This window comes from Notothenia coriiceps, unplaced genomic scaffold (assembly GCF_000735185.1).
Source record: "Notothenia coriiceps isolate Sejong01 unplaced genomic scaffold, NC01 NC01_scaffold00004385, whole genome shotgun sequence".
In the NCBI taxonomy this organism is placed as follows: Eukaryota; Metazoa; Chordata; class Actinopteri; order Perciformes; family Nototheniidae; genus Notothenia; species Notothenia coriiceps.
Genome location: NW_011337086.1, coordinates 81,666 through 108,781, shown reverse-complemented (window position 1 = coordinate 108,781; position 27,116 = coordinate 81,666). Strand labels below are relative to the sequence as shown.

The 27,116-nt window shown below is 40.7% G+C and overlaps 3 protein-coding genes across 6 annotated transcripts in view; all 3 read right to left on the bottom strand.

Moving 5' to 3' along the window:
* Positions 1-933: 933 nt before the first annotated feature.
* hspa1b (heat shock protein family A (Hsp70) member 1B) lies at positions 934-4,317 on the bottom strand. The gene is made up of 2 exons (XM_010767439.1): positions 3,957-4,317; positions 934-3,307 (listed from the first exon to the last, which is right to left on the bottom strand). Exon 2 carries the CDS (start codon positions 3,284-3,286, stop codon positions 1,367-1,369), a length of 1,920 nt encoding a protein of 639 aa, XP_010765741.1. The 5' UTR covers positions 3,287-3,307; positions 3,957-4,317; the 3' UTR covers positions 934-1,366.
* Positions 4,318-4,468: 151 nt separating this feature from the next.
* ahcyl1 (adenosylhomocysteinase-like 1) lies at positions 4,469-21,732 on the bottom strand. 4 transcript variants are annotated; one of them, XM_010767434.1, is made up of 17 exons: positions 21,142-21,731; positions 13,179-13,293; positions 12,526-12,669; positions 11,723-11,823; positions 11,530-11,632; positions 10,437-10,531; positions 10,191-10,297; positions 9,062-9,178; positions 8,890-8,953; positions 8,681-8,769; positions 8,448-8,518; positions 8,046-8,140; positions 7,249-7,347; positions 6,760-6,828; positions 6,584-6,662; positions 5,798-5,918; positions 4,469-5,711 (listed from the first exon to the last, which is right to left on the bottom strand). In XM_010767434.1, exons 1-17 carry the CDS (start codon positions 21,331-21,333, stop codon positions 5,705-5,707), a joined length of 1,668 nt encoding a protein of 555 aa, XP_010765736.1. In that variant the 5' UTR covers positions 21,334-21,731; the 3' UTR covers positions 4,469-5,704. The 4 variants fall into 4 exon arrangements, with proteins under 4 accessions (XP_010765736.1, XP_010765739.1, XP_010765738.1 ...); XM_010767437.1 differs by lacking the exon at positions 21,142-21,731 and adding an exon at positions 19,203-19,222; XM_010767436.1 differs by lacking the exon at positions 21,142-21,731 and adding an exon at positions 16,011-16,109.
* A 407-nt stretch (positions 21,733-22,139) lies between these two features.
* The window catches only part of nfyal (nuclear transcription factor Y, alpha, like), an 11,710-nt gene continuing 6,733 nt past the window's right edge, over positions 22,140-27,116 (bottom strand). The window contains exons 5-8 of the mRNA XM_010767440.1: positions 26,106-26,294; positions 25,326-25,499; positions 24,132-24,245; positions 22,140-23,986 (exon numbers count right to left, since the gene is read on the bottom strand). Of these exons, the coding sequence (XP_010765742.1) occupies positions 23,921-23,986; positions 24,132-24,245; positions 25,326-25,499; positions 26,106-26,294 (543 nt within the window). The 3' untranslated portion in view covers positions 22,140-23,920. The remainder of the gene's footprint in view (positions 23,987-24,131; positions 24,246-25,325; positions 25,500-26,105; positions 26,295-27,116) is intronic.

The window sequence follows — 27,116 nt, the reverse complement described above, 5'->3', positions numbered from 1 at the left end:
TCTTCAATGAGAAAACAACATCAGCCGTTTGCTGTTAGCACTCAAGCTCACAGCTCCTCATATCTGTTCAGAAACTAGACAAAAGTTAAAGAAGTACAAACCACAGACTGTCTGTGTCATGGCGAATACAGTCGCTGGTTTATTTATGTCTGTATAGGCCGTTGTTGGGAGTGTGGACAGTCTTAGCATATACAACGTTAGCTTAGCCAATCTCCATTCAGAAAACACGCATTTTAAAAGGTTTTTCACCTACCGCCTTGTCTGCAGACTTGTCAAAGCATTAATTCATGGTTTTTACTAACCGGTATCAGTATGCTGTTACTTCGGCATCATTTTGAAACGTGTATTACAATTACAAATCATGGTCAAATATGTTCATCTTGTTGTAGTTGTAGCCCCCTTGCCAGCGATTCTCTCTCTAGTTTAGCATACTCAGCCCGACTCAGCCTGGTTGTTGGCCCGGAAAGAACCTCGATTTTATGGGGCCAGAAAATCTGGAAATAGTACCCGCTAGCCGGTACTACGCTAAGTGGAAACGCAACCAAAAACGCAACAAAAAACGGGCCCCGCACGGCTCGGCACGCTTAAAGCGAGCTCCGCGCTGTAGTGGAAATGCGCCATTAGTGCCTCCTGCAGACATCCTGCTGAATACACGACCCAGTCTCACGGCATTTCGTGTAATAGTCACGAAATATTGATTCGTGTTCACCAACACGATTTCCCCATTTTGTTCGTGTCACACAGAACGATTATAAAAGCAATGTATTTCTATTGGTAGTATGTTTCGTGCCTGCCTGAAATTGTGTTGGTGAACACGAATCAATAGATTAATTTTGTGATTATAACACGAAATGCCGTGAGACTGGGTTGGTTGTGCAAGACCAGAGATGTAGTTCATTGAGCGGTTTCACACAAAAAAAAGTTACTTCACAGTTTTTATGGCAACATTTTTTTTTATACTTGCAACATTTTCTTTTAAATTGACGAACATCATATGTGTAATTCGTGGCACAATTCAAACGGAATCGAAAGAAAATTCTCACCATTGACTTCAATACATAATTTTTCCGAAATAAGGTCCCATGGAGGTCCACCGGAAAGGGAGGGACTTCGGCTCTCTACAAGGCTGCAATAGAGGGGTATGATCAGTATGAGGCATGGCTACAATGGGTGATGTGTCTGTATTTTTATGCAAAAAACTTCACAGACATGTTTTATATAGGTATGGCTCTATAATATATTTTTCAAATATAGCATAATAGGTCCACTTTAACAAAGTAAATACATTGAGACATTTTAAGATTTTTGGTAGCAAACAACATACAGCCAAAGGATTTCTATAAACAATAAGCTGAGGTCTGTTGTTTTAGTCCACTTCCTCAATAGTGGGGCCCTTGGAGTTGCCTCCTGCCCCGCTGCCGCAGCTTCCTGACGGTGCTGCTCCCTGGTACAACTTGGTGACAACTGGCTTGAATGCTTTCTCTAGTTCTTTCTGCTGATGCTCGTACTCGTCTTTCTCTGCCATCTGGTTGTTCTCCAGCCAGGAGATTGCCTTGTTGCACTTTTCAATGACCATCTTTTTATCCTCCTCGCTAATCTTTCCTTTCACGTTCTCGTCCTCGACACTGTTCTTCATTTGGTAGGCATATGACTCTAGTGAGTTCTTTGCTGCAACCCTCTCCCTCTGCATGTCGTCCTCAGCCTTGTACTTTTCTGAGTCTTGTACCATCCGCTCTATGTCCTCTTTGCTAAGGCGACCCTTGTCGTTGGTGATGGTGATTTTGTTTTCTTTCCCGGTGCTTTTGTCAACAGCTGACACATTCAAAATGCCATTTGCATCAATGTCAAAAGTCACCTCCACCTGTGGTACACCTCGTGGAGCGGGGGGGATACCTGTGAGCTCAAATTTGCCCAGGAGGTTGTTGTCCTTTGTCATGGCTCTCTCCCCTTCATACACCTGAATGAGCACACCTGGCTGATTGTCCGAAAAGGTGGAGAAGATCTGGGTCTGTTTGGAGGGGATGGTGGTGTTACGTTTGATGAGAGGCGTCATCACTCCACCTGCCGTCTCAATGCCCAGAGACAGGGGAGCCACGTCAAGCAGCAGCAGATCTTGGACGTTCTCTGATGTGTCGCCCATGAGGATAGCTGCCTGGACAGCTGCGCCGTACGCCACAGCTTCATCTGGGTTGATGCTCTTGTTCAGTTCTCTACCATTGAAAAAGTCTTGCAAGAGCTTCTGGATTTTGGGAATTCTTGTGGAGCCACCAACCAAGACGATTTCATGGATCTTGCACTTATCCAGCTTGGCATCTTGCAGGGCCTTCTCGACTGGGTCCAGTGTTCCCCTGAAGAGCTCAGAGTTGAGCTCCTCAAAGCGAGCCCTTGTTATAGAGGTGTAGAAGTCAATGCCCTCAAACATAGAGTCGATCTCGATGCTGGCCTGGGTGCTGGAGGACAGGGTTCTCTTTGCCCTCTCACAAGCTGTGCGCAGTCTCCTCACTGCTCTCTTGTTTTGGCTAATGTCCTTCTTATTTTTCCTTTTAAATTCCTCCATAAAGTGGTTGACCATCCGGTTGTCGAAGTCTTCCCCGCCCAGGTGAGTGTCTCCTGCGGTGGATTTAACCTCAAAGATGCCGTCCTCAATGGTCAGGATGGACACGTCAAAGGTGCCTCCACCGAGATCAAAGATGAGGACATTGCGCTCTCCTCTTTTTCCTTTATCCAGACCATAGGCGATGGCTGCTGCTGTGGGCTCGTTGATGATCCTGAGAACATTCAGTCCAGAGATCGCACCGGCGTCCTTGGTGGCCTGCCTCTGAGAGTCGTTGAAATATGCTGGGACTGTGATGACTGCATTTGACACCTTCTGTCCCAGGTAGGCCTCCGAGATTTCCTTCATTTTAACCAGAACCATGGAGGAGATTTCCTCTGGGAAGAAGGACTTGGTCTCCCCTTTATACTCAACCTGGACTTTGGGCTTTCCGTTATCGCTGATCACCTTGAAAGGCCATAATTTCATGTCGGACTGGACAACAGAATCGTTAAACTTTCTCCCGATAAGACGTTTGGCATCAAAGACTGTGTTGACCGGGTTCATGGCAACCTGGTTTTTGGCAGCATCTCCAATGAGCCTCTCTGTGTCTGTAAAGGCCACGTAGCTGGGAGAGGTCCTGTTGCCCTGGTCGTTGGCGATGATCTCCACCTTGCCATGCTGGAACACCCCGACACAAGAATAGGTGGTGCCCAGATCAATGCCAATAGATACTCCCTTAGCTGAGGACATTATGATTCTTGCTTAGAGTTCCTAGGATGAAAAAGGAGAACATTACATTTCATGTTCTAATGTTACACGAGAGCTCTGATTACTGCAACCTAAAATTATTCAAAATTACTGGTTCACCAATGTATTTTTGTCTTTCTTGTTATAAGAGAGGCCTACAGTATATTAAGCGAACAGTTAAAAATAGAAACTCTGACTAACATTATCATTAGTAATTCAATGCTAAGGGCGCCATCCCATGGCACACTTCAAATCTAATCTATTTGCTCTACAACAGAAGTAACAAATATATATCATATAAATCGTATATATTAATGGAAAAATCTAATGATCAAAGTATTGCCTAAATATTTTCTAGTTTGAAATTGTCCCAAACCAAACTCAACATCATTGCTAATGAAGAAATTATAAGATATTTTCTAGAATCAACTGTTTCTCTGAACTGGGAAATTAACTTGTATTATTCAAGCATTAAAAAACACACAATATAGAGCAAAGTTGATGGGTTAGTAAAGCCGAATATGAATACATTATATAATAAGTAATGTACTACAAAAGTTGATCAAAATAATGTCTGAGGAAAACCCCCTTAACCATCAGATGTTATAACATTAGATAGACAACAGTGAGGTTACCATTATATTAATTTAACCACAGATCATTTGCTACTTACTTTCAGCGATGAGCCTGTCGCGTCTTAAAGATTCTGAAGGATCTTAGCAGAGTCTCCTTGAAAAGTTCCCTTTGTAGCAACTTTTGCCTCGGTAGTCTTCTTAAACTAATGCCCAAACTGACTCAGGCCCATTGCTTTTATAGTTGTAGCTACGTTTCCAGAAGCTACTAGTCCCCCTCCCTCCTCCTCCTCCTTCAAGTTCAGTGAGTCATCTGGTAATATTAGCAGGTGGTGCAGCTGGCTGGTGCGAGAGAGCCGGTGAATGTTCCAGAGCGGGACAGCAGTGTGACGCTCGGCCAGCATGGCTGACAGCGGTGGAACACAATGTGGAGACTGTAGCAGTAAGGCACATTGAGAGGAGGTATGTGGAAGTGTTAACAGGCATGAATACATCGAATGTATCCTCTAAAATAAATAAAAATAAGTTCTATGACTACCCAAACACTCATCTAAAGAGGCTTATTCTATTCAGTTTGCTTAGTATAAACACATTATGACTTATTTAAAGTTACTTTTTTCTGTTAAAATAACTTGTTTTATTGCTGATTTAATGCATTCTTTTACATAGTATACACTTGTGCATTTTGATTACATGGAATTTTACATTAGGTGATCCTGTTCAACTTAAGACAGCAACAATCATATGGCAAACATAAAAGTCTAATATTTTTCTCAGCACGGCTTATACATAAGAGTGACAGTTAATACCAGAAGCAGTGGAAGGAAGACATTAAATGCACCACTAGTGGATGTGGTTTTACCAAGAGGAATGTTCATATAATCAAGGTCAGTACTGAGATTTAAGTGTTATAAATTATTTAAAAGGCAAATTCATGCCATGGCCATTAAGGTATTATCCAGTCAAAACACTTTAGAACTGACCAAGCTGCTCATGATTGAGACAGATCTCAGCTGGACTTAGAGCGAATGGAAACTTAGAAGTAAATGTGGAAAGATAAACTGGTTTAAAAATGTTTCACTCCTCAACCTTCTCAATACTTCCTTTTTAGGAATACATATTGTTATCTTTATGAAAACATCCTAATCTGTTACATCAAACATCCCTTTGGTTTGAATGTACTGTGTTGGGTTGAGTGCCAACACCAAGAGTCAGGAATTCAAAAAGAACTTAATAAACTCTTATAATAAACCACAAGTGCTAGAATTCATCACTGTATTTGTGGCTGTGACTGGATGATACCTTTTAGGGCATGTATGCAGATACCATTCAATGACATTATTAAAAACACATGTAAAACAAACGTTTCTATAATAATCTACATAGGAACGCAGAGATTGTTTTGGCTCAGTCCAAATCCTGGTTAGTGGAATGTACTAATAAAATCTTAATGTTATTGATGGACAAAACAAACATGGTATCTGTTGCATTCATACGGCCATCATTTGGCACTGTGCGTAAATAGGGTAAACAAACAAATCAATAATCTAGAAACAGAAGCAGGAGCAACTAAATAAGTACATACACATTAAAGCATGCAAGCAGGCTTTTCCTTTAAACACCTGACAATACATATAAAATGTTAGTTGGTTATACATCGTATGTTTCCTACATGTCTTATTGTTTTAAATGTATTATATTAACACTATTTCTGAAGTGCTATTAATAAGTTACATTCAGCATAATTAAAATAATTCCTCCATTTTGTAGCAATTTAGAAAATAAAATAGATATCTCTGTTTATCCCAGGAGAACTATGTGTTGAGGGTCACAGCATCGAGCACTGTCATTAATACCTGTGAACAAAAAAACAACGTTATAGTTCCTGAGAACACATCATAAATATTAGCAATCAAATATAGCGTTGTATGATTAAACCTACCTGTAGTAATTGGGTTTAAAGGGGCCGTTCTTGTTGAGGCCCATGTACTTGGCCTGCTCATCAGAGAGCTCTGTCAGGTGGGCATCAAAGTTAGGAAGATGCAAACTGGCCACATACTCATCTGAAGGAAACATACACATAGAAATCCACGAGGTCAGGGAAATACTTGTTAATGTGTATATATTTTTTAGCACACACAGTGGTGTCATTTCAAGTCACAAGGTGGCAACAATGAGCAAAAAAGTGGCTGAAGATTTTCTTTAAACTAATGTTCTGAATCAGCTATTCTGGTCTGTCTGGTAATCTAAGGGGCTGCAGAGCTACTGCCAAATGGTTAGATTACATTACAAAAATGTATTGTAAAAATAACTACCCTATTTTCCATTTTAAATCGAAATGTTCTTAAGAACAAACAAGTGGATACATTCAATGACCAGTTACATTTGACTATGGTGAGAAAATATCACAGTGAATTTATTAAACTTGGATTCATAATGGCCGACAGTGATGAAATAGGGTAAGCAGATTATTTACTTTAGTCATTAAAGCCGACAGTGGAAAAACACAGGTTTACAGCTCAGTTTATTATTTCTTCTTTTGTTTTTATCGTGTTGACGTTTTTCCCTTATCATTTATTTAGTAAGGTAGGCCTCTTAAGATTTTGTAACAATATGAAACGGCATTAGGTTGCAAAATATATATTTTTTAAACCAACTCTTTATGATAATTGTTATCCTAAATAAATTGTAAGCAAACACAAACACAAAGCAAATGTATATAGCTTACCCATCTTCTTGGGCAGGAGATACACATCCTGTTTGTAACGGCCCTCTGGAGCGTTGAACAACTCAATCAGGGCCAGGGCCTGCACAAAACACGGAGCACAACCGTAAGACTCGCAATGAGTTACAGGGGACTACAAAGGAGTGAGTGAAGGTCTCCACAGAGAGCAAACTACTCACCTGGGTCGTGGCAGTGATGGACAACACAAACGTAGGCACTGTGGAGCAGCTCAGGTTTAAGAGACGGCCCTGAGAAATAACAAACATAAACAGCACTGTAGAAATTGAGTCAAACGTGACACATTAGGAGATAACATGATAGCATGCTGTATGAGCACACAGTATCAATTGGCTGGCTTACAGTGAGACACCTGTAGGCCTCTTTATACTTGAATACCCCACAAGGAGAAATTAACCAAGAGGTTTATTTATTATTAAGATTTAACCCTACATGCGAGACAACCATCAGTTTAATGAGAATCTGCACATTAGTATTAAATGACCACAATATTTCACAACAGAAATGCTTCCGAGCTTGGGGTAAATACAACATGTGTTCTGAGTTTTTGGGACGAAGAGTGTGGTTTTAAAAGCCATTAGGTGTGATCAAACTAATCTAAAGATGTGAAGGCACACAGTTTTGTAAGTAGGGCTGTAGAGGGACATTACCTCTGCGAGTAGCACGACCCTCTTCCCATCGGGCCAGATGATGTGGTCAACCTGAGAGCGGACCCTCTCCCAGGTCAGTTCAGGGCTGCGTAGGCTCGCCTGGAAGATATGACAGATTGATAAGAATAAAGGTCAAAGAACAATGTGAGAGGATTTTAAGCAACACAAAAGGTGATATTTATTTAATAGAATGTGGAATAACATTTATTTAGAGAAAACCATATGTACCAAACATCAAGATAATTCAAACAAAGCAGAGCAGAACATAAAAGCAAAAGATGGAAACAAAAAAGAAGAAATCTATCCCGTAGCATTGAGTTCAAAATAAAAAGAGGAACTGAGAATGCATGTTCGTCACAGAGAGGGGATATTTAGAGAAGTTGCTCCTTGAAAGGAGGCATGCTGGATCTCTAAATTGGGCATCCTAAGCCCTGGAGAGTTAAAAGAGGAATTTGAAAAGATGCCATATGTGTAGAGTCTACTACAAATATGTGGTTTCAAAGAACAGGATTTGGAACAGTTGGAGATGTACATAAGGGTTTACTGTGTTAAGATTAACCATAAACATTTGTATACTGTGTTTGGAGAAATGTGTTTGTGTTGTTGTGTTAATATGCTATTTATATTTTCAGTGATGATCATAATATATACTATTTCATCTATCTACGTTTGATCAGTACTCTATATGAGGCAACCAGGAACAGCATTGATAAAGGAAAGAAAGCCAAAAAACGGTTGTGTGACGTTTTGTCATGTTTTGCATTGAAGCTCACACTGAAACTAAATAAACACATTACCACATCTATCTCAGTATTGGAGTGTCCCATATTGCAGACGATGCAGCCATTCTTCATCCGGTCGAGCTGTTCTCTGGTGACCACATTCTTGTTTCCTATTAAAAACAAACAAAGAATAACAATAATGTACTATGTAAACAGAGTCACTGAGAAAGAACAAGTGAGATAAAGTCACGTCTGCACAGTTTCAGAGTGCTTCTCCTTCTGTTATAAGAATCGATTTACAGCTGTATGGGAATTGTGATTTCAGCCATCTGAAAAATACGCAGATCCGAGTATTTAGCAGTCAGCTGTAAGGTCTGTTTTAGACCGAGAGGCCTCTAATGGCATATTGAATATTTGCTGGAAACATTGTGATTATCAAAGCAGAAGTAATGAGTGTCTCTGCATGGGGTACAGTACCAGTGCAGGTTATCACCACGTCCATCTGCCGGATGACTTCACTCAGCTTGACCACTCGGAAGCCGTCCATGCTGTGTGGATACACATATGGAGGTATTTCATTACTTTAAGCAGCACAAACATAGTTAAAATGACATGAAACCAATCGTTTTTTTCCAGAACCACAACAGTTATCTATTTCACCACATGGAAACACTGGGGCACAACATGGAGCAGTGTTGTTAGTGACTCACCATCCCTGCAGGGCGCAGATGGGGTCAATCTCTGTGATGCACACAATGGCTCCGAGGGCCTTTAGAGCAGTGCAGCAGCCTTTTCCAACCTACACACAGGACCGCGCAATAGTTATCTACAATACATTGATCAATTCTGCTGCTGAAATGTAGTCATTCCATGAAAAGTGAATGTTTTAAAGCCTGAAATCAAAGAAAGAACAATTCACCTCTCCATAACCACACACGACAACTTGTTTGCCTCCAAACATTATGTCCGTGGTCCTCTTCAAGCTGGAAAAGAAAAAATGACACACACTTGTATCCATCTGCACCACTCAGAACTGAGATTTTTGTTTTGAAAATAATAGCTGGCTTTCTAAATGATGTAATTCTCCTCACCCGTCCAGGATAGATTCACGGCAGCAGTATAGGTTGTCAAATTTCTGCTTGGTGACAGAGTCGTTCACATTCATGGCAGGGACACACAGCTTTCCGGCCTTAGACAACTGGTACAATCTGATAGGACACATAAGGAGACACATTCAGGCACACACATGCATATATCCACTCATAAAGTGAGCTGCAGTCCTGTGTGACCTTATGCTTTCTTCAGTGCCTCAGTAATTGATTCCATTGAGACTCGTACATGCACAGCTGCTGCGACCTGCACTCCACCTCTGTGTGTTCCATAAATAGGCGGAAGTCAAATCTGGCAAGTAACCTTATCACTCTACAGCATCAGTGTGTATTAATATTACTGTGACTTATATAATAGCTTGGGCTGTTTGCGCTGACTCGGTATGCATCATTCATCAAGGTGCTTTGGTTGCTTCCAGCTCAGCGCCATCTAGTCGACAAAAGGATGTGAAGACCTCACAAAACACGATTTTTTAAGCAGCTTCATACTTTTAAAAGATCAGTGCATCAACAGTGTTTGTACTGAGTTTGAATATCTTTGCTCATTAGGTAAAAAAGTAGTCAGTATTTATAACTCCACCAAGGCCAAATCATATGTGCCCAAAGTGAAATGCATAACTTAAAAAAGCTGCTAAATTATGTAGTGAGTAACATTGTGAAAATTCATGACAACTGTTTGCAATTACAAGGAGTTACTTTTAATATCACATAGTCATTCATGAAGTTTTTACATTTGTATTACCACCTTCTTTAGTTTGTTGTAATGGGACACAATATCAATGAAAAATAACTCCCAGGGTTGGATCGATGCTAATAACAAATATTGCCACAGTCTTTATTATTGAGAGTCCATTACGGGATGTTATAAGCTAGGCCACATATGTCAATGTTGTGATTTCTAGCTGGCTAAAAGATAAATGCTTTATATCTCGAAATGTTATGCCATTACTGTATCAATCATTATGCAACGATACACCCATTATGTTACATAAATTAGTCACTTTGTCTCAAATGGTGTCCAAAACGACAAAAAACAGTCATATGGTGTACAAATATATGTTAAATTCCTTCTTTTAAAACTCCACATTCATTCAATTAAGCCCTATTTTACCTGTGCACTCCAGTGACACTCTCCTCCACGATGCCCCGGACCTTCTTGAAGACGCTGGGATACTTCTTGTAGACCCAGTGGGTTAAGTCTCCGCCATCATCCAAGATCTGAGAAAAATCATAGGAGAGTTAACTGCACGAAAAACAAACACAGCAATCTATAGCACAGTAGCGCACATAGACTGTTATCTTCTATCTGCTCTGATCATTGTTGTTCAAATTTGACATGGGATTGACAGATTGATACCATGTTAGCCTGCCAGCCCTCCGTGTTGACACAGCGATCGATGCACCACCAGAAGTCGTCCTCTGACTCACCCTTCCACGCAAACACAGGTACGCCTGCAGGGAACAAAGCACACACCAAATGGAAAAGACAGCAGAGGAGGGGAGGGCTGGCCCGCTGCACGAGCAACAGCTCCATTAGAGGAACATCACACAGCGACACACACGGGTTCCTTGGGCTTGTACTTGACTCTAACACAAACACTGAAAATAAACGCAGCAAATCTCAATGCATTGTAGAAATCACGTAATGTATATATACCTCCAGTGTTTCCCATACATTGATTTATTTGTGGCGGGCCGCCACAATTAAATATCGTCCGCCACAAATGGATCTCATAAAAAAAGATATATATTATTATAATTATTATTATTTTTTTATTTTTTTTGGTAGTCTAATGGATAGTGAGGTGGACTGATGATTGGAAAGTAGCGAGTTCAAATCCTGCCTGGAACACCACTACTAGTGTGCCCTTGAGTAAGGCACTTAGCCCTCGGTTACTCCAGGGAGAATGTCCCTGTAATTGGTCATTGTAAGTCGCTTTGGAATAAGGTATCTGCGAAATGCCTGAATTGTAAATTGTAAATGATATTTTTGGGAGAATAAACCCCACGGATCCTCAACTCTGGTGTGTTTCACTCATTAACAACGCAACACAGAGCAACAAGAACGTTGTCTACACTAGCCATGAACTCGCATGTATTATCTTATTTGAGGGGGGGTGCGGTGCGGTGCCCCCACAAATAGAATCAAATTCTGTGGGAAACACTCTAATATCCTAAATTGAAAGCCATCACGTTCATAGTTTTTTTATGTCAGTAATATGTGTTTTATACCTAATGTCTAACCACAAACCATGACTATCACATTATGTTTGATGGTGTCGTTGTGATAAAGTATGTATTAGTGTAAAGGCATGGGTGTGTGAGTATATAAAGATGTTTACTTGTGTTATGTACAATTGCGTATAGCTACATTTGTAATATTTATTATTCATGTAAATCTAAGTTAACTGTTGTCATAAATGCTGATTTACTCAAACTGAGGATCTTACCTGTTTCAGCGAGAGCAGCGGCCACCTCATTCTGAGTGGAGTAGATGTTGCAGGCAGTCCAGCGGCACTGAGCCCCGAGGGCGATCAGGGTCTCAATCAGGACCTACACAGAGAAAGGGAATAGGCTGTTAGGATAGAAGAGAAGGACAGAATAATCACAGTGATCTGCAGCGAACAGAATAAGAGGAGATACCGCGGTCTGAGCAGTGATGTGGGTGCAGCCGACTATCTTCGCCCCAGCCAATGGCTTCTCCCCCTGGGCTCGCTTCCTCAAGGAGATAAGGGCAGACATGTCTGGAGAGGAACAGAATGGGCATCAGCTTAGTGGAAACTGGAAGGATGTAAAGGTCAGGTTTTGTTTTGGGAAAGACAAGAGTGATTTTGAACACACGAATAAGCCCTTTCTGCGAGCGGGATGGCTGTAAAATGGAGACAATGTCAACAACAGCTGTTTTCGCACTGGCTTAGAGCCTGAAGTTCTCAACATGCACACACCCCTACGTCACTCACAAGAGCAGAGTAAACAGTTAGAGAGACAGGTTTGCAGACTGAGAATATACAATAAATAAAAACACCAGAGATGGAAGAAGCCGTAAAAGGAGAAAATAAGTAAGACAAATATAGAAAAGGAAGAAAGAGCTACGATCATATTTCATGAATTATATTGACAGTGTCCTACGGCCTTAGGTCATACATTTTAAATAAGGAGGAGAGGACGAAATAGTGTCAAAGCAGCAAAACAGATGCCATGTGATACCTATCTGGGAACAACAGGTAACACAAAGCTCTCTTTGTATAGATGGTAATGTTAGCAAGCATCTTAGCTGACTGTATCACAATTATATCACAAAAAGAAATACTTGATACAGCTTGCACATGAGTAAAAGGAATTCCATAGAAGACCAACAACACCCACCTTCTTTGCTAAAAAGGTTTAAATTCATTTAAAAAATCATCATCTCTGAAACACGAGTGTGCCTGTACTGTCAGATATACCTTGCTCTGCAATTTCAATTTCACGGCGGCCAAATTCGGCCTGCTTGATGTTCTTCACACAGAAGTCGCTGCTGCCCTGGGTGTTGACCTGGGCCTTGTCCCGGGGGGAGGTCTCATCATCGGAGCTGTCAGTGTAGGACGCAGCTATGAAATGGAGAACACAGAAGGTCACTATTGTGGAAAAGCTTTAAAAAAGACCCAATTATGAAATATATACTTCAAACCCATTGTGTGTCCGGTGGTGCTTGTGTGTGTGTTTGTAAGTGTACTGTATGTGTTTATATAGAGACAGTAAACTCACAAATAATATGAACAACAACAAGAATTGTAACCAGGATACATACTAAAAAGATGATTTCATAGTTGTAAAATGAATGCTGTTACAAAATTGCTTTAAACCCTGTTTGGTATTTCTTTATTGGCCCATTTATTTGATTGTATATGTGCTTTTTGGCAAATATGTTGCTTCATTTGTGAATAGGAGTAGATACATCCAGAAGATGATACAAGGGCTTTCTTACAAACTATTACAATGATGAGTATTTTGTGAGTAGAGCGGGTACAAAGATCTATCCTCTCAAGAGCCAACATGAATGCCCACTGTCGGTGAAACAACTCAGGGAAATGTAGGGAAACTTTTAGATGTGCAGTACCTGAGCTGTAGCTGTCAGTAGATGACTGAGAGATGGAGCGAGAGAGGGAGCGGCGGCCCGCCTTGGTGGGGTACTTGCTGAACTCTTGCTTGTCCTCAGTGTTTGCAAACTGGATCTGGAGGGAACCAGAAAATAATGCACAACATAAACAAAAAATGCAAACAAAATCGAGACATTACTGACTTTGGGACTTTTATTCTGTCGGTATGCACTGATTAATTGTAAGGGCGAGGAAGAGAAAGTACCATCATCGTCAAAAAGAACACAGAATTTCTTTTTTAACGCTAAAGGTCATTAGTTCATTATTTTACTGATGGCCTAATTTTGCGCTCTCAGCCAGTAAAACTGTGCTTTCTGAGGTAATTTAGCTGAGTCTGTTGCAGTAAATCACAGGTGGATCGAGAAAAAGGGAGCTGATGTCTATTTTTAGATGCTCCTTCCTGCTCTGTGATTTATGCTTTGTTCAGAAACACAGGCCTCATTTGTTGGTGTGGTCCATCGTGTCAAACCAACCCCCTTCAAAGCGCCTAAAATCAAAGACCTGGAAACACATGAAGTGCATCAGCACACAGCTAGCTTTGCTATTCTTCAGCCCTTAACATAAAATCTTTGTGGGGCTATTTTACCAAGCCACAAAGTTGATACATTTTTAAAATGTTCTATTATTCAACATTTAAATACAGCACTTGTGTGTGAGTAATTAAGTTATGTCAGGCTACAATTATACTTAGAAACCTGACGAATCCACTCAGTGTCCTTTTAACACCCTGAAACACTAACATGCAGATAGTTTTCAACATTACAAACAGTAGACACCTAACCCTCATGTCCTTTAGTAAACTGGGTCACTTAGGACAAAGAAGAGTGATTCACTAGAGCAATCAAACTACATCGATCTTGACAATAATAACAAATGTAGAGGAGTCACAAACAAACTAAATACAGAAATACTTTATTTACACCGAAGTATAAACCCTGGAGGGCTGTGGATTTTATTTGGCACCTGGAACTGTAAATGAACAGGCCTGGAGGTAAGAGACGTCAAGGGTAGATGAGTTGCTCAGCATTTTACTGAAATAAGAATTATGAAGCAGATTTTTTGAGATTTGAAGCTCAGAAATGTCCTTTAGTTTTAGACCTTCTGTCTGGCATTGACTTAAATCATTGATCTGTTCCATAAAACCCCATGACATCTGGAAAACACTGTTATCTGAGCAATGCCTGACTTCCAACAGGCCTTAACAGTTGTTTTTCAATATTTCGGATACATATTTTTTGTTCCTTCTTGAATGAGAAATAAATGGAAATCTTTTGGCGTAAATTTGAAGAATATCAATATTTTTACATTATTCATATGCTTTTATAAGTTAAAGACTTTAAAAGCCACTGAAATTCATTCAAAGTACCTTTTTTTTTTAATGGATTTCACCAGTGCATGGTTTTAGTCAATGTCTGTGCTTTTCATACCTTTCTACAGAGTTTTAAAATGTATATGATCAGTAAACTTTGCCATTAAGTTAATGGGGCTTTGATTGTTTCAAAAAAGTGCCATTGTACCTTCTTGTGATTTGCATCTACATGTATCTTATCCAAAAGGCACCTAAAACAAACTCTGTTTGACTTCAGGAAGCTATCAACACTTTTTTATTTACTTCTACGTAACTTTGCCATCTTCCTTAAACCTCTACCCTGTCTCCTTTCAAAGATCTTCAGTCATTGAGACACTATGGAGGGATTTCCTTGTTCTCTTATTTCAAATGTCCATAGAATGTGTTTTGACTCAAAACTAGCGTGCCGAACATCAGAGTTGACACAACACACAGGTGATGATAAATCCAGGGAGACACAAATGCCAGACTAAACAGAGAGTTGGGTAACATTTGAGTGGGATGTGCATATACGGACATCAGCCCACAGCAATCTCTTATAGGTGAAGCCTAGTGTTAATGATAATGAATGACCTTGAAGAGTAATGACAGGAATTATTTACACTGTCAGACACATCACACTAAGAGGAGTTTAAACTCACAGATGGGTGAAACATGACTCAGTTCCCTGGTAGTCACCAGGAAGCAGAGGCTGATGTGAGGGGTTAATGAGTCCAACAAAAAAATCACTTGTAATACTTAAAGAAAATACCTCAATCATTATATCGCCTTATTGTCAAATGGGTATTTTTTCACCTATAATTTGAAAAAAATGGCATGGTTACGGCCGTGCAATTGATTTTAAATAAAGTAACTGTAGCAGAAATAGCTAAAACAGTAACACCTTCCACATCTACTGTCAGTATAACGAAACTCAAGAAGCTTGTGAGACAGTGCGAACTGAAGAGGTCTCTGCATGTCTGTGTTTTCACAATTGAAAGTTTGCTCTCTCTCACACACTTGCAAAATAGTTCTTTTTTGTTTGTTTTGCATCAGTGTCTTTTAAATGTCGACATGTTTCCCCAAATTGAAAGACATCAAAATCAGAGACAGCTTTTCTTATGGTTACAGCACTAATGAAAACAAGAGGTTAATCTGATTAATGATTAAGACAGCATTCTGTTTCTGCTACTCTCCAAAAGTAAACGACACCAGAGGTGAGCTCTTTGAAAATTGTCGGCCTTTTGAGGAGAACACTGAACTTCTCCAGCTCAACATTTTTGTTGCAAATAAAAGAGAAAACACTTCTGTGTGGTCTGCATTGTTGCATAAGACAAAGATTTGTTTTACATAACTGTAAAAACAGGAAAACTTATTATGACATGGAAAAGTTATTGTGGCACATCTGTGTGTGGGATATTCTGTATATTTAAGAAGTAAATGTGCTGGATGAGGAGCGACTCACCCTTTCTCTCCCGTGCCCATGTTTGTGTGCCATGGCTGCCAGTACCTCTGCAGTTTTCCAGCCTACTTGCCTGTGTCTGTGTCCTCTGTGTGATGGTACTAGGTGTCCCTGATGCTATTATCCCAGAACACTCCCAGGCAGAGCCAGGGGGAGGTTCCCACCTATTACTGTGATTTCTAATGGCCAACCTGGGGAGAGAGAGAGAGAGAGACAGAGAGAGGCCTGGAGAGAAGGGGGAGGTTGATTCTCATCGAGAGTCTCTCTCTCTCTCTCTCTCTCTCTCTCTCTCTCTCTCTCTCTCTCTGCCCTTGACAACCAGCTGCCAAAGGTTATTTGTTGCTTATTTTTCTAAGTGCTTAGGCAGCAAAATGTTAGAAGATTTAGAAAATGTAATGCACACAAACAAGAAAAATGCAGAGAAAATAACACACACACAGATAAAGACACTCCACTGCTGCTGCTTTTACTTTCAGGCTGTGCTACTACATTTGGAACACTAAATGAAATGGGATTGAACGGAGCGATTAAACCCTTTTTCCATTAGCCTCCTGCTGCATCAATAAGCGGCCCATCCACTCCCTCCTGCAGCTAAAAATACCAATTCTCTCTCAGATAGCCGGCCAGGTCACAGACTTAAGCTGTAATGGGACTGTCAACGGGGGGGTGGAGAGAGTTCAATGTGGGCATGGCATAAGGTGACATTACCTTCTTACCACTTGTGCTCTACACAGCACCATTTAACTGAGAGTCATTGCATTCTAATACTGTACATCTCCGTATACTGACATGTCATTGGTCATGTTCAAAATGAAGACATAAGGCCTTATCTTTAATTGAGTAAAAGGGGTGTGCAGAGAGAAAGGCATTGAAGGTCCTCAGACTGATCTTCCTTTGGTCTGCACAGAATTACTGTGTTGTGAAAAAACCTACAGTGCACTAATCCTCCCTCCACAACTATGTGACCTTTAGCAGAAACTATCATTTTGACGTATTAACATGGACCTACATCTTCAATGAATATGTACAGATGTTTAATATAAACAGGGAAGGGCACCCTATATTCTACAATATCAACGTTATTTTGTTCCTAAAGTTGGAAAAAGAGAAGCCAGAATATTGGTGACAAATAGCCTACTGTAGTTAAGTTAAAAAGATGCTTTTAAAATACCAAAAAACACTACTGAGAACAGTCTGAAAATGGTGGAACTAGTCAATATGGATGTGTTATATTTCTCAGTTTATGGTGACTTTTCCCTCAATGTTAATGTGGGGTCCCACTCTGGTACAAACACAGTACTTTACTTGTGTGGAAGACTAAGTTGGAAAACGGGAAAGAAAGCGTTGTCAATGTTGTTTTTTAAATAGACTGACTTAAAGCGCACTGAGGTTTTTAATCCAAAAGGTGTGAGGCTAAGGCAGCGTTTCTCAAAGTGTGGGGCAGAGATGTGATAGGTGGGTCGCGGATGAATTGGAGATTATTATTATTATTTATTTTTAGGACCTCCGGCCGGAATCGCACCTGGGTCCTCGCGGGCGGTAGTGGACTGTTACCGCCGGAGATTCGCAACTGCAGGTGTTTGTGGCGGCGGATGCGTTACCGGCGCAGCGGCGCTGTGAAAGTCCACGGACCACCTATGCCAGAGCCAGCGGCCCACCGAAGGCAGCAGCCCACCGGGAAAAGTCCCGAATCTCCCGATGGTCAATCCGAGCCTGCTCACACACACAACTGAAACCAAAACCATTTACAGACATATGTAAAAATCTCATACACACATCATGTGACACACACAAACACACGTGTTTTTTTTAACGCAAGCTGTCATCGCCACAGAGGAGCACACAGCCTCTGTGTGTGAGAGAGAGAGAGAGAGAGAGAGAACCTTTATCTATTTAATATGTAATTAACTTCGTAATAATGTATGCTATAACGTAAGTTTAGATAAAGTAAGAAATCATTCCAATGTGTACTATAGGACAGTAAAAAAGAAAAAAAAATGTTTAAAAGGGGAGTGATTAGTCAAATATGCATAAATAAAAAGAAAGAATGCTAACTAGGTAACATAAGATAAGAATAAACCAATTTAAATTATTTGTTATTGGTTGTGATCATATTCTAAAGATGTTTGGATTATTGAAAAGTATACAGCTCTCTTTCATCTGAGTGTTGAGAGCTGTATACATACATTCATTTTGTGCTCAAAGTGCACCAGATTGATGCTTTTAACTTCAACATTAAAAAAAAATCTTCCAACAGCACACAAAGGTTAAAGGTAAGCATATAATAATGTTAACATTTGCTAAATATATACACTGCAAAAAAACAAAAAAGAGGATTAAAAGTAGCTCACGACTTGTTTTATTTTTTGAAAGAATAGCTCTCATCCTAAAAAAGGTTGGAGACCCCTGTTATAGAACGATACATTTGACAATTTTAAGCTTGGCCTACCATTTTATTGGAGCGATGAGGAACAGGTGGGGCTTGAAAAGGCCCACCTGTTCAAAGTGGGGAATGACAGAAAAAGGTTGAGAAGCACTGGGCTAAGGGGAGTCCATTTCGTTTTATAACATAAACTGAACATATCCATATCTATGTTTAAACTGCCGGAGGGAAGGAAAATCTAATTTGACCTTCACGAAACCCTGCCATAATGTTGGCAGACAAACAAGATGAGATAGTGGCGGATATGTTTGAGAATGTATGTAAAACAGCCCCCCAGGGATCAGATAGAAATGATGATGATGCATGAACAGATTCACAGAGAATGAGTGATCCCAGGGGGCGTGTTGTGTAACAGATTCAGAAAGAGTGGAGGAAGAGTAGTGGTTTTTGATTTTCTCACACACACACACACACACACACACACACACACACACACACACACACACACACACACACACACACACACACACACACACACACACACACACACACACACACACTTTTTGTTCGTGGCACCTCTCACTAGATAATGTGACTAGGCACCAGCCTCATAACTTCAACAGACATTTTCTTTCTATGTGTGATACTCGCAGGGATTTTAAATAATCTTATCTAGTTTCCCAATCATTTTCAGTATTTGTTTTACATATTCATTTTTTCCAGGCAAACAGGTGGCTCGGCTTGACTCTGGGCTCTCACGTTTATTCATAACACACTGCTTTGTTTTTCATAAGCGGAGCACACATTCCTACCATCCAATATGTTTTCAATCAGGCTCCCCGAGGTGAGTGCGGTCCACACAGTATTGCCTCGACAGACAGGGGGTCTGAGCTGATATTCTGAAGTCTGTGAGCCCCGCTGCTGGGAAAATAAATTCTTTATTATGCTGATTATTTTGTAAATGTATAAATTTGTTGACATACTTCTACTTTGATTCAATCATTTCACAAAGGCAGCTTTACAAGAAGTATCATTGTGTATAATGCATTCTATGTATTTTAGCAGCTCCTAACTGTATTTTTTCAATGTTCTTACATTTTGTTTTACACTGTGTTGTCAGAATGACAAATAAATCCTCAATTTCCTGTTATGTAATGGAAAATAAAGTATGCTTATGTTATTTAATCTATTATCCCTACGGACTGACAAATAAATGGTACATTAATAGTCAAATTCAGATTGGTGAAGCTCATATTTTGTAGTTTTGTTGAGTGTCCGATATTTTCGTATCCATGGTGATTTTTGAGACTTTGTTTGTTAGTTAGTTTATCTAACAGGAACCAGATAAACATTGATAGGACGGAAGAACTAGGTCATATAAGAGCAAAGCTGTTTTGCAGGACCCATGTTTGTTCCTCAGTATTTAACTTAAACATTACTGTTTTAGTCACAATGTTGCTGTTTGCTTGCGATTCGTTGACTTCCTCTGCCACTGCAGTGTTCCTGTGCTGGCTACGTGTCATCATGAGATTTACCCACTTACCACATTTCATAATTCTGCAATACTTGTGACTAATTTATGCACAAATCCAAACAACAGCTTTTGTTACTCACAACCAAAAGGTCAATGACTCACGTTAATCCTAACACTAATAAACAATGCATTCAAAAGAGGTGCTAGATCAGTTGTGTCCAACACAAAGCGGCACAGTAAGGAGGACAGGTGTCATAAGGTCACCTTGAAAGTAGAACATTCCTTTTTGACATGGCAAATTTAAGAATGCTACTGCTGAGTATAATGGAGCCTTGACTTATTTGTTCCATGCTTACCTTCTGCCTGTTGCCAGCTGTTACACAGCGTGGTAAATCTGAAAGCAGCACCTCAAGGGAGTCTTTCTTACAGATGATTGTTAGGTACAGCTGTGTAACAGCCAAGAAATTCAAGGCGATTTCTCATATGCGCACTTTGAGCTGCTAAAACATTTCTATCATGCTGTTCTTATTCCTAACAATGATGATGTCAACACATATTCCTGTGAAAAATCAAGAATGACGACATAAGGATGAGTTCAAAGTATAGATACCATTTTGTTATTCAAAATGGAATTTCCACCACCTGCTATTCCTGGAGGATTGAGATTATTCTGAAGGCAAAGCCAACACAGCATTTAATACCACTTGTGTTGCGTGCAGACCCCTGTCTAAGCCTAGGTATGTTAGGGCATTTATGACTTTACTTTGCAGAGGCCTTGGATGAGAGGTTTAAGAGCTCAACTTGGCTTTTAGTTGTTTCCTGCCCACAGGATGTTGGCATGATGCAGACATTCTGATACAAATAAAGCATTTTTTTCCTAATCTAATCTGGATGAAAACTACTTTAAAAGTATATGGTGTACCCTTAGTACCCAAATGCAGAAAGCACCTGAAAAACAGCGAAGCAAAGCCTTTGTTTCTGTGCACTAACTTCTTTAGATGCTTATTAAAATCTGACTGATATAAATGGGAACATTTAACTTGTTAGCAGCCTGTCATGGGGTGGAGGGCGCCCTCAGTGTGACACCGCAGCATCGCATGCAACATTTCTGTCTCTTATGAGTGCATAACTCAACAAACGGTACATTTCCTGGCCTTGCTGCACGCACGGTAGTACTTCACTGTAGTGAAATGCGTACCTCCTCACATGTGCCTGCCTACAGTGATCAGTCTCTTTGCCCAGAGGCACTGAGTGATGGCGAGCATCTCGTTTCTTACCTTTTTGACGGATTTCAGAGTGGGCACCGCGGTGAACGCTGCGGAGGGCATCTCCCCGACGTTCATGTTCACATCGCTGCTGTTCTTGCTCACAGTCATCGCTGAATATTTCTCTGCTACGTTTTCGGTCTCTTTAACATATTTCGTGGCTTGTTTCACCTCGGCCTTGCTGTCTACAACCGAGTCGGTCATTGTTGGATGCAGGAGATGTGGAGACTGAGAAATAAATGTGATTCAGTTAGCGCTAGCTTTGTCCGTCGTCTTCTTGCTCTCTCTTCGTTAAGCTTCGTGGCTTAAAATGACCGAACCGTCGCTGAAGCACTTCCAGTACACTGTCAGTGCAGAGCAATAATTAGCCCACTTTGAACAGAGATTAACCCGTTTTCAACCTTCTCTACAGTCTAAAAGAGCCGAATGAACACTTGTTTCTGTACTCCAGGTCTGCTGTCATCCACAGACAGCAACATCTCGGAGGGGAGGGGGCGGTGAGGCTGTCACCTGAACCAGAAGCGTGTGGGCGGTGCGGAGCAAAATGGAGAAGTAACGGCTGACGCTGGTTTCAAGAGCAGCGCTATCTTGGGTTAATTGAACTGCATTTATTTGTTTCTACTTGTGAGTCGGTGCAAGTGTAACCTAGATGTTCTGTTTCAATAGCTGATGTTTTTAAATGACCCTGGCTTTGACAGTGGAGGCTGAGTACAAGTCCCGCCTCCTTCGCTGTGATTGGCTTGCTGTGATACAACGTCTATAATCTACAGCGTCGGATTGGCAGAGCCTGCTCGGGACAGTGGTAAACCTGGGATGTGGCTCAGAGAACAGACCAAAGGATTTTGTCTCATATCGGGAGACACATTTATTTAATTAAGTTCAATTTTTATGCCACTTTTAACAGAAATACAAATATTTACAATTTGAATGGTGGTAATAATTTGGTTAAAATCATTGAGCAGAGGTTCCTGCAGAAGTGGAGCTCCAGAGTATGTGACTTGCATTGTAAATCGAAACGGGACTAACATTGAAAAGTGTCTCCTTTGTGAAAAACAGGAGCCATGTCCAAGCTATTTGTACTTTTGAGTTTCTAATACCTAGATTCATAAAAATGCAGTAAGATAAAAAGATCTGGAAAATAATCATATGTTTTGCCATTTATGTAATAACTTTTTTGGGGAAAAATATCAGTTTGTTAGAATGTGAACAAATAACCATGGTTACATTCGGTACATTACATGTCTTACTTGTTAGACGCTTTTATCCAAAGCGACTTACATACATTCAATACTGTGGGCAATCCCCACATGAACAATTTAGGCTGAAGTGTCTTGTCCAAGGACACAGCGGAATGTTGACTGCAGCGGGATTCGAACCAGTGCCCCCGTGATCCGAAGATCAGTGCACGTACCACTGAGCCAAAACCTCCCTAGACTGAGAGTAGAAAACATTTATTGTTGACAACATTTTTGCAGACAGATAAACCAAGTCTATTTTGTAAACAAGATGCTTGTCAAATAATGTTCATTCTCTTCAAATTACTTGATAAGATATTTATTATTCTGGTTACCTTTGTACTACTGTTTTTATTCTATGTTTCTACCATTTGGTGTAGTCTAAATAAATCAGAATATCAATTCAATATTTATCAGTGCTGTACTTAAAACTAGTTTGAGTACTTGTACTTAACTTGAGCATTTATATTTCTGGCTACTTCGTAATTCTAGCACACTATTTCTAAAAATAATATATATTATGTTGATTAAACTACCCAAAAGCAAAATATTGAAATACAACTTTTACGGCATGCCAATGGATAGAATTCATAGGATTTCTTAACTAGCCAAAACTGGGATTGAAGGAGTAACCACAAACAACCTTGAGTCACTTAATAACATTTAATGGACATAGGTTTCATGAATCTTTGACCCTTTTTCAATTATAAAAAGAACAAAACATTGCAGTACTGCATTTGATGGGTAAAAAAAATCTATTATCTACAATGAAAAAAAACAACTGAGAACAATAAGGAAGTAACTACATGGATATTATGTGTATGTAATTAAACATTTAGTCATTGTGTTTCTACAGACACTGTCTAACCACAAACTGTATAAAATGAATCCACAGAAATGGGCAAACTAATTAGTACACCAGATACACACGGAGGGGGGGAAAACAAATTTCTGTACAATATGTTCACATTAGTTCTCTTTTCATTTTCTGCTCAGTGGAAACAGGTTGGACTTATGATGCCGAGTCCGCCCCCCACCGTAAATGGGTTGAAAAAAAGGGAAATATATGGCATCACATAAAAGGTTAAAGCCATGCTTAATGAGTGTCTCTGAAAATAAATCTGTACCATTTACAAAAAATATTTAAAAGCAATAATTATTCACTGGTAGCAAATAGGAATTTGTTAACAGGGTCCGACAAGGCTTCACAGAGGTTATTTGAAGTGTGATTAGCCCTAGTTACCCATAACTTCCATTTTCAGTAATCTGAAGAAATCATTATGAAAATGAAAACCTGTTTATAAACACTAAACCAGATAGGCGGAGAAGGAAAGGACCCTCCCTTTCAGAGAAGCAGCCACACAGTCAACTCCCTGGAAGACCAGTGTATGAAGGGAGAGATATCAGAAGAAATCTAGTGGTGGCGCTGGCGTTTGGCATATGACAATCAGGCAGGAGAGAGTAAAAGTGAGGGAAGAAGGTGCGGCAGATCAGGTTAGCTGGGATGAAGAGTTTCAGGCAGCGCAGAGTTCACAGGCAGAAGTGTTGCGGCGGTGCTATGAGACTCGGATCATCTGAGCCACCGTCTCCTCTCCTGCTGCCTGGGCCGCTTCCTGCTGTTGCTGCAGAGGAGGATAAAGGATCAGTGAGGTCAGCAAGATAATTCATGAGGCGTTTTATGCCCTAATTCCATACAAATGATTTAAAAAAAAAAATCTTTCAAAAGAAAGTTTGTCCGTTCTTAGATGAAAATGTATTATTTCTTACCTGTGCCAGAGCCAAAGCCATTTCCTCCTTGTCTTTAGGTGAAAAGAAACGTCCTCCATCGCCTCGCTTGCGCTGCATGGCGTGGCGGTGGCGAGACTCGTGAAGGTATTTTTGCTAGAAAATAAGTAGTACAAGAGCATGACAAATGTGAGACACATATACAACAGCGCTGATCCAAAGGTTATTAAAAAATACTCCCAGAAAACAAAATACATTTGTGTACTTTCCCCCCAGTGCATGGTTATCTACCACTAGAGCAGTGTTTCTCAAACTTTTTCATACCAAGGACCACTTAACCAATAAAAAAAAACACTCGCACCTGAATCCACAAATATCTGCTTACCACTCCAACAGTTTAGAAATTACAGTTTAACCTTCTCTACATCGCCTCGTTCACACATTAAATCAATAATACAAATTATATAAACATTTTTGTTCAAATGCGATTTAAAATGCTCACAGGTTTTAAACCTCTTGTAAAATGTAGACTACATTTATTACGAAGTTTATGTCCGAGCCAACAGACTCACAGATCGTTGGCTACAGAGAGATATGCTAAATACACCGCATGTAGTACGACACAAACCTCCGCTGTGGATTTTCAAAACAAAATACAGTAAAACTATGCTCGCAGGCCCAAGTTTAACTCTCTGGGGTCTAAGCCATTTTTTCACATGTTAGGCTCGCCTGGGCTTTTTTTGTAAAAGTGCTATTAAAACATGAACCTTGGTGACCATTGGGCTGGACTGCATGGTCTGCCTACAAAAACAAATAAAAAAACGTTTTTGCAGCCCCAACAACAGCCTCTGACTCATCAACAGACTTCATGCAAGGCTTCATCGGATGCATATATTAGATAATAATCTCTATCTAACTCCTAAAACATCTAAATCTACTTCCAGCATGGATAAATGTTCAGAAAAGACATCCATTGTTTTGGTCCGCGGACCACACTTTGAGAAACACTGCACTAGAGGTAAGGTGTTATTGACTGTAAGAAATTACCTTTATTAAATGAGAATTAATTAAAGAGGTGCTGTATTTTTTTAACTGTGGAAATGCAATGAAAATATCAATTAATTGTAACTGATCAAAATATCTTTGATTATCATTTTGGCCATGATTAAGTTCATGATCATCGATTCTTAAATGTGTTTGCATGTGTGGTACATGATGACCACTAATTGTCCTTACCCTCCTTTCTTTGGGGATCTTGCCCTCAGCCTCGAGCTTGGCTCTAGCCTGTCTTCTCTTCAGGATGCGGTGGTACTGTTTGGCATTGACGTACAGAGGTTCCTCCTCCAGCATCTCGGCCCCTGGCAGGGGGATACGCTGCATTGTAGGAACTGCACCACCACCAGGCACCATCTGAGAGAGGGAGAGATGCACACAGGGAAACCGTGTTTAAAGCCTCTGGCAGAGAAAGGAAACAAATATTTGCTGACACAAAGAAGTAGTTACTTTGCATATATAGGTGATCGCAGTCATTCTAGCTATAGACATCCATAGGGTGACACTGGGAAGACTAATTATTGGAATTGCATGAGGTCAAAATATCTTGAAAAATGTGCAAGTTGTTCTGCCCTAACAAGTGTAGTAGAAGTAAGGGAGCTGTCAATCTAACATGTTCTGCAAATGCCTTCAAAGTCCTGAGAAGAGGTTTATTCAGGCAAAATATGAAAAAAAAGTATGTAGTTGGGGGCTTTGAATAAACAGTAATATTCACTAATCCATGCCTTCGTCACCTCCCGCTTGGATTATTGTAATGTGCATCCTCCCTTGCTCGCCTGCAGATGGTGCAAAATGCAGCAGCACGGCTCCTAACTGGCACACGCAAACACGAGCACATTTTCCAGATCAGTGAAACCGATTGGCGTGGTGACGAGCAGCAGCGGGACTACCTGCAGGTAACGGACATTCTATCCAGACAGTGAAACCGATTGCGTGGTGACTCAGCCAGCAGAGGGCTCTCACCTTGTAGGGTAACGGCGGATTTATCCCATGCCTGTGCGTCCAATGGGGTGCGTCGGTGCGTTGTGCGCTCACTCGTCCCCTACAGACATGGGCCTCGCGTACGGGCGTTGTGGCGTGACTAGTCCCAAGCTCAAAAGCTCGGTCCAGGGCCACTTTGCGTCCTGAGTCGTCTCGGGTGTCTGTGGGGCGCTGCAAAGGGAGCAGGGAGGGCGGTTAAGTCTCAGCTTGGGCGTCAAGCCTCCTTGCTCGTGGTCTCGTGGCGTGCTCGGCCGACCGCCTCGGGAGCTACCGCCCAGCCGCAAACGGTAGAGGCTAGTCCCTTTGTCTTCTCCTTCCCTTATTTTTTGACAGAAAAACCTCAAGGTATTTTTCCCATCTTTTTACTTTTTGTAATATGAGTTTACTATACACGTAGTATTCCGCCATCTCAGGGGACTGTTGAGGGGAGCGTCAAGGAGGTGTGAGACTTTTTCAGACTCAACAAAAAACCTCCTGGGTATTTTTTCCAGGTTTTCACAATTTTACATAGGCTTCTATCACGGAGTACTTCCGCCCATCTAAGGGGAACTGTTGAGGGAGCGGCCTGCACGGTTAAGGAGGTGAAGTGTTCCATTGTGAAATGAAAACCTCTTGGCAGTTTTGCGATTCACAACTGTTACCATTAGCTTTACCACAGAGTGTTAAGGAACTGTTGCGGACTGTAAGCGAGGTCATAGATACTCGACAGGGACTGTAGTTCTTCAAAGACGTCTCGTACTGTGCTCACACTGTGGACCGTTACCATAAGTTCGGTCTTACGTCAACCCCGGATACAGATCTATACTTTATTACACAGCGCTCTCTCCCGCACCAGAGAATTACGCCGATGTCAAAGAGTTTTGAGCGGAACGTAAGGAGGTGTACGAGTGTTTCATTGTGAAATGAAAAAACTCTCCCGACAATTATTCATTTATTTTGAAATTTGACCTTAGAAGCTGAGCTACCTTGCCGGTCGGTCACCTGCACTTCTTT

Excerpts from the sequence above, each read along its gene's own strand:
- hspa1b (XM_010767439.1), bottom strand. The coding sequence starts at position 3,286 with ATGTCCTCAGCTAAGGGAGTATCTATTGGCATTGATCTGGGCACCACC.
- ahcyl1 (XM_010767434.1), bottom strand. The coding sequence starts at position 21,333 with ATGACCGACTCGGTTGTAGACAGCAAGGCCGAGGTGAAACAAGCCACG. Across the intron at positions 10,298-10,436 it reads AGGGCTGGCAGGCTAACATG|ATCTTGGATGATGGCGGAGA; the intron begins GTATCAATCTGT and ends GATTTTTCTCAG. Across the intron at positions 8,954-9,061 it reads CGTGAATCTATCCTGGACGG|CTTGAAGAGGACCACGGACA; the intron begins GTGAGGAGAATT and ends TTTCTTTTCCAG.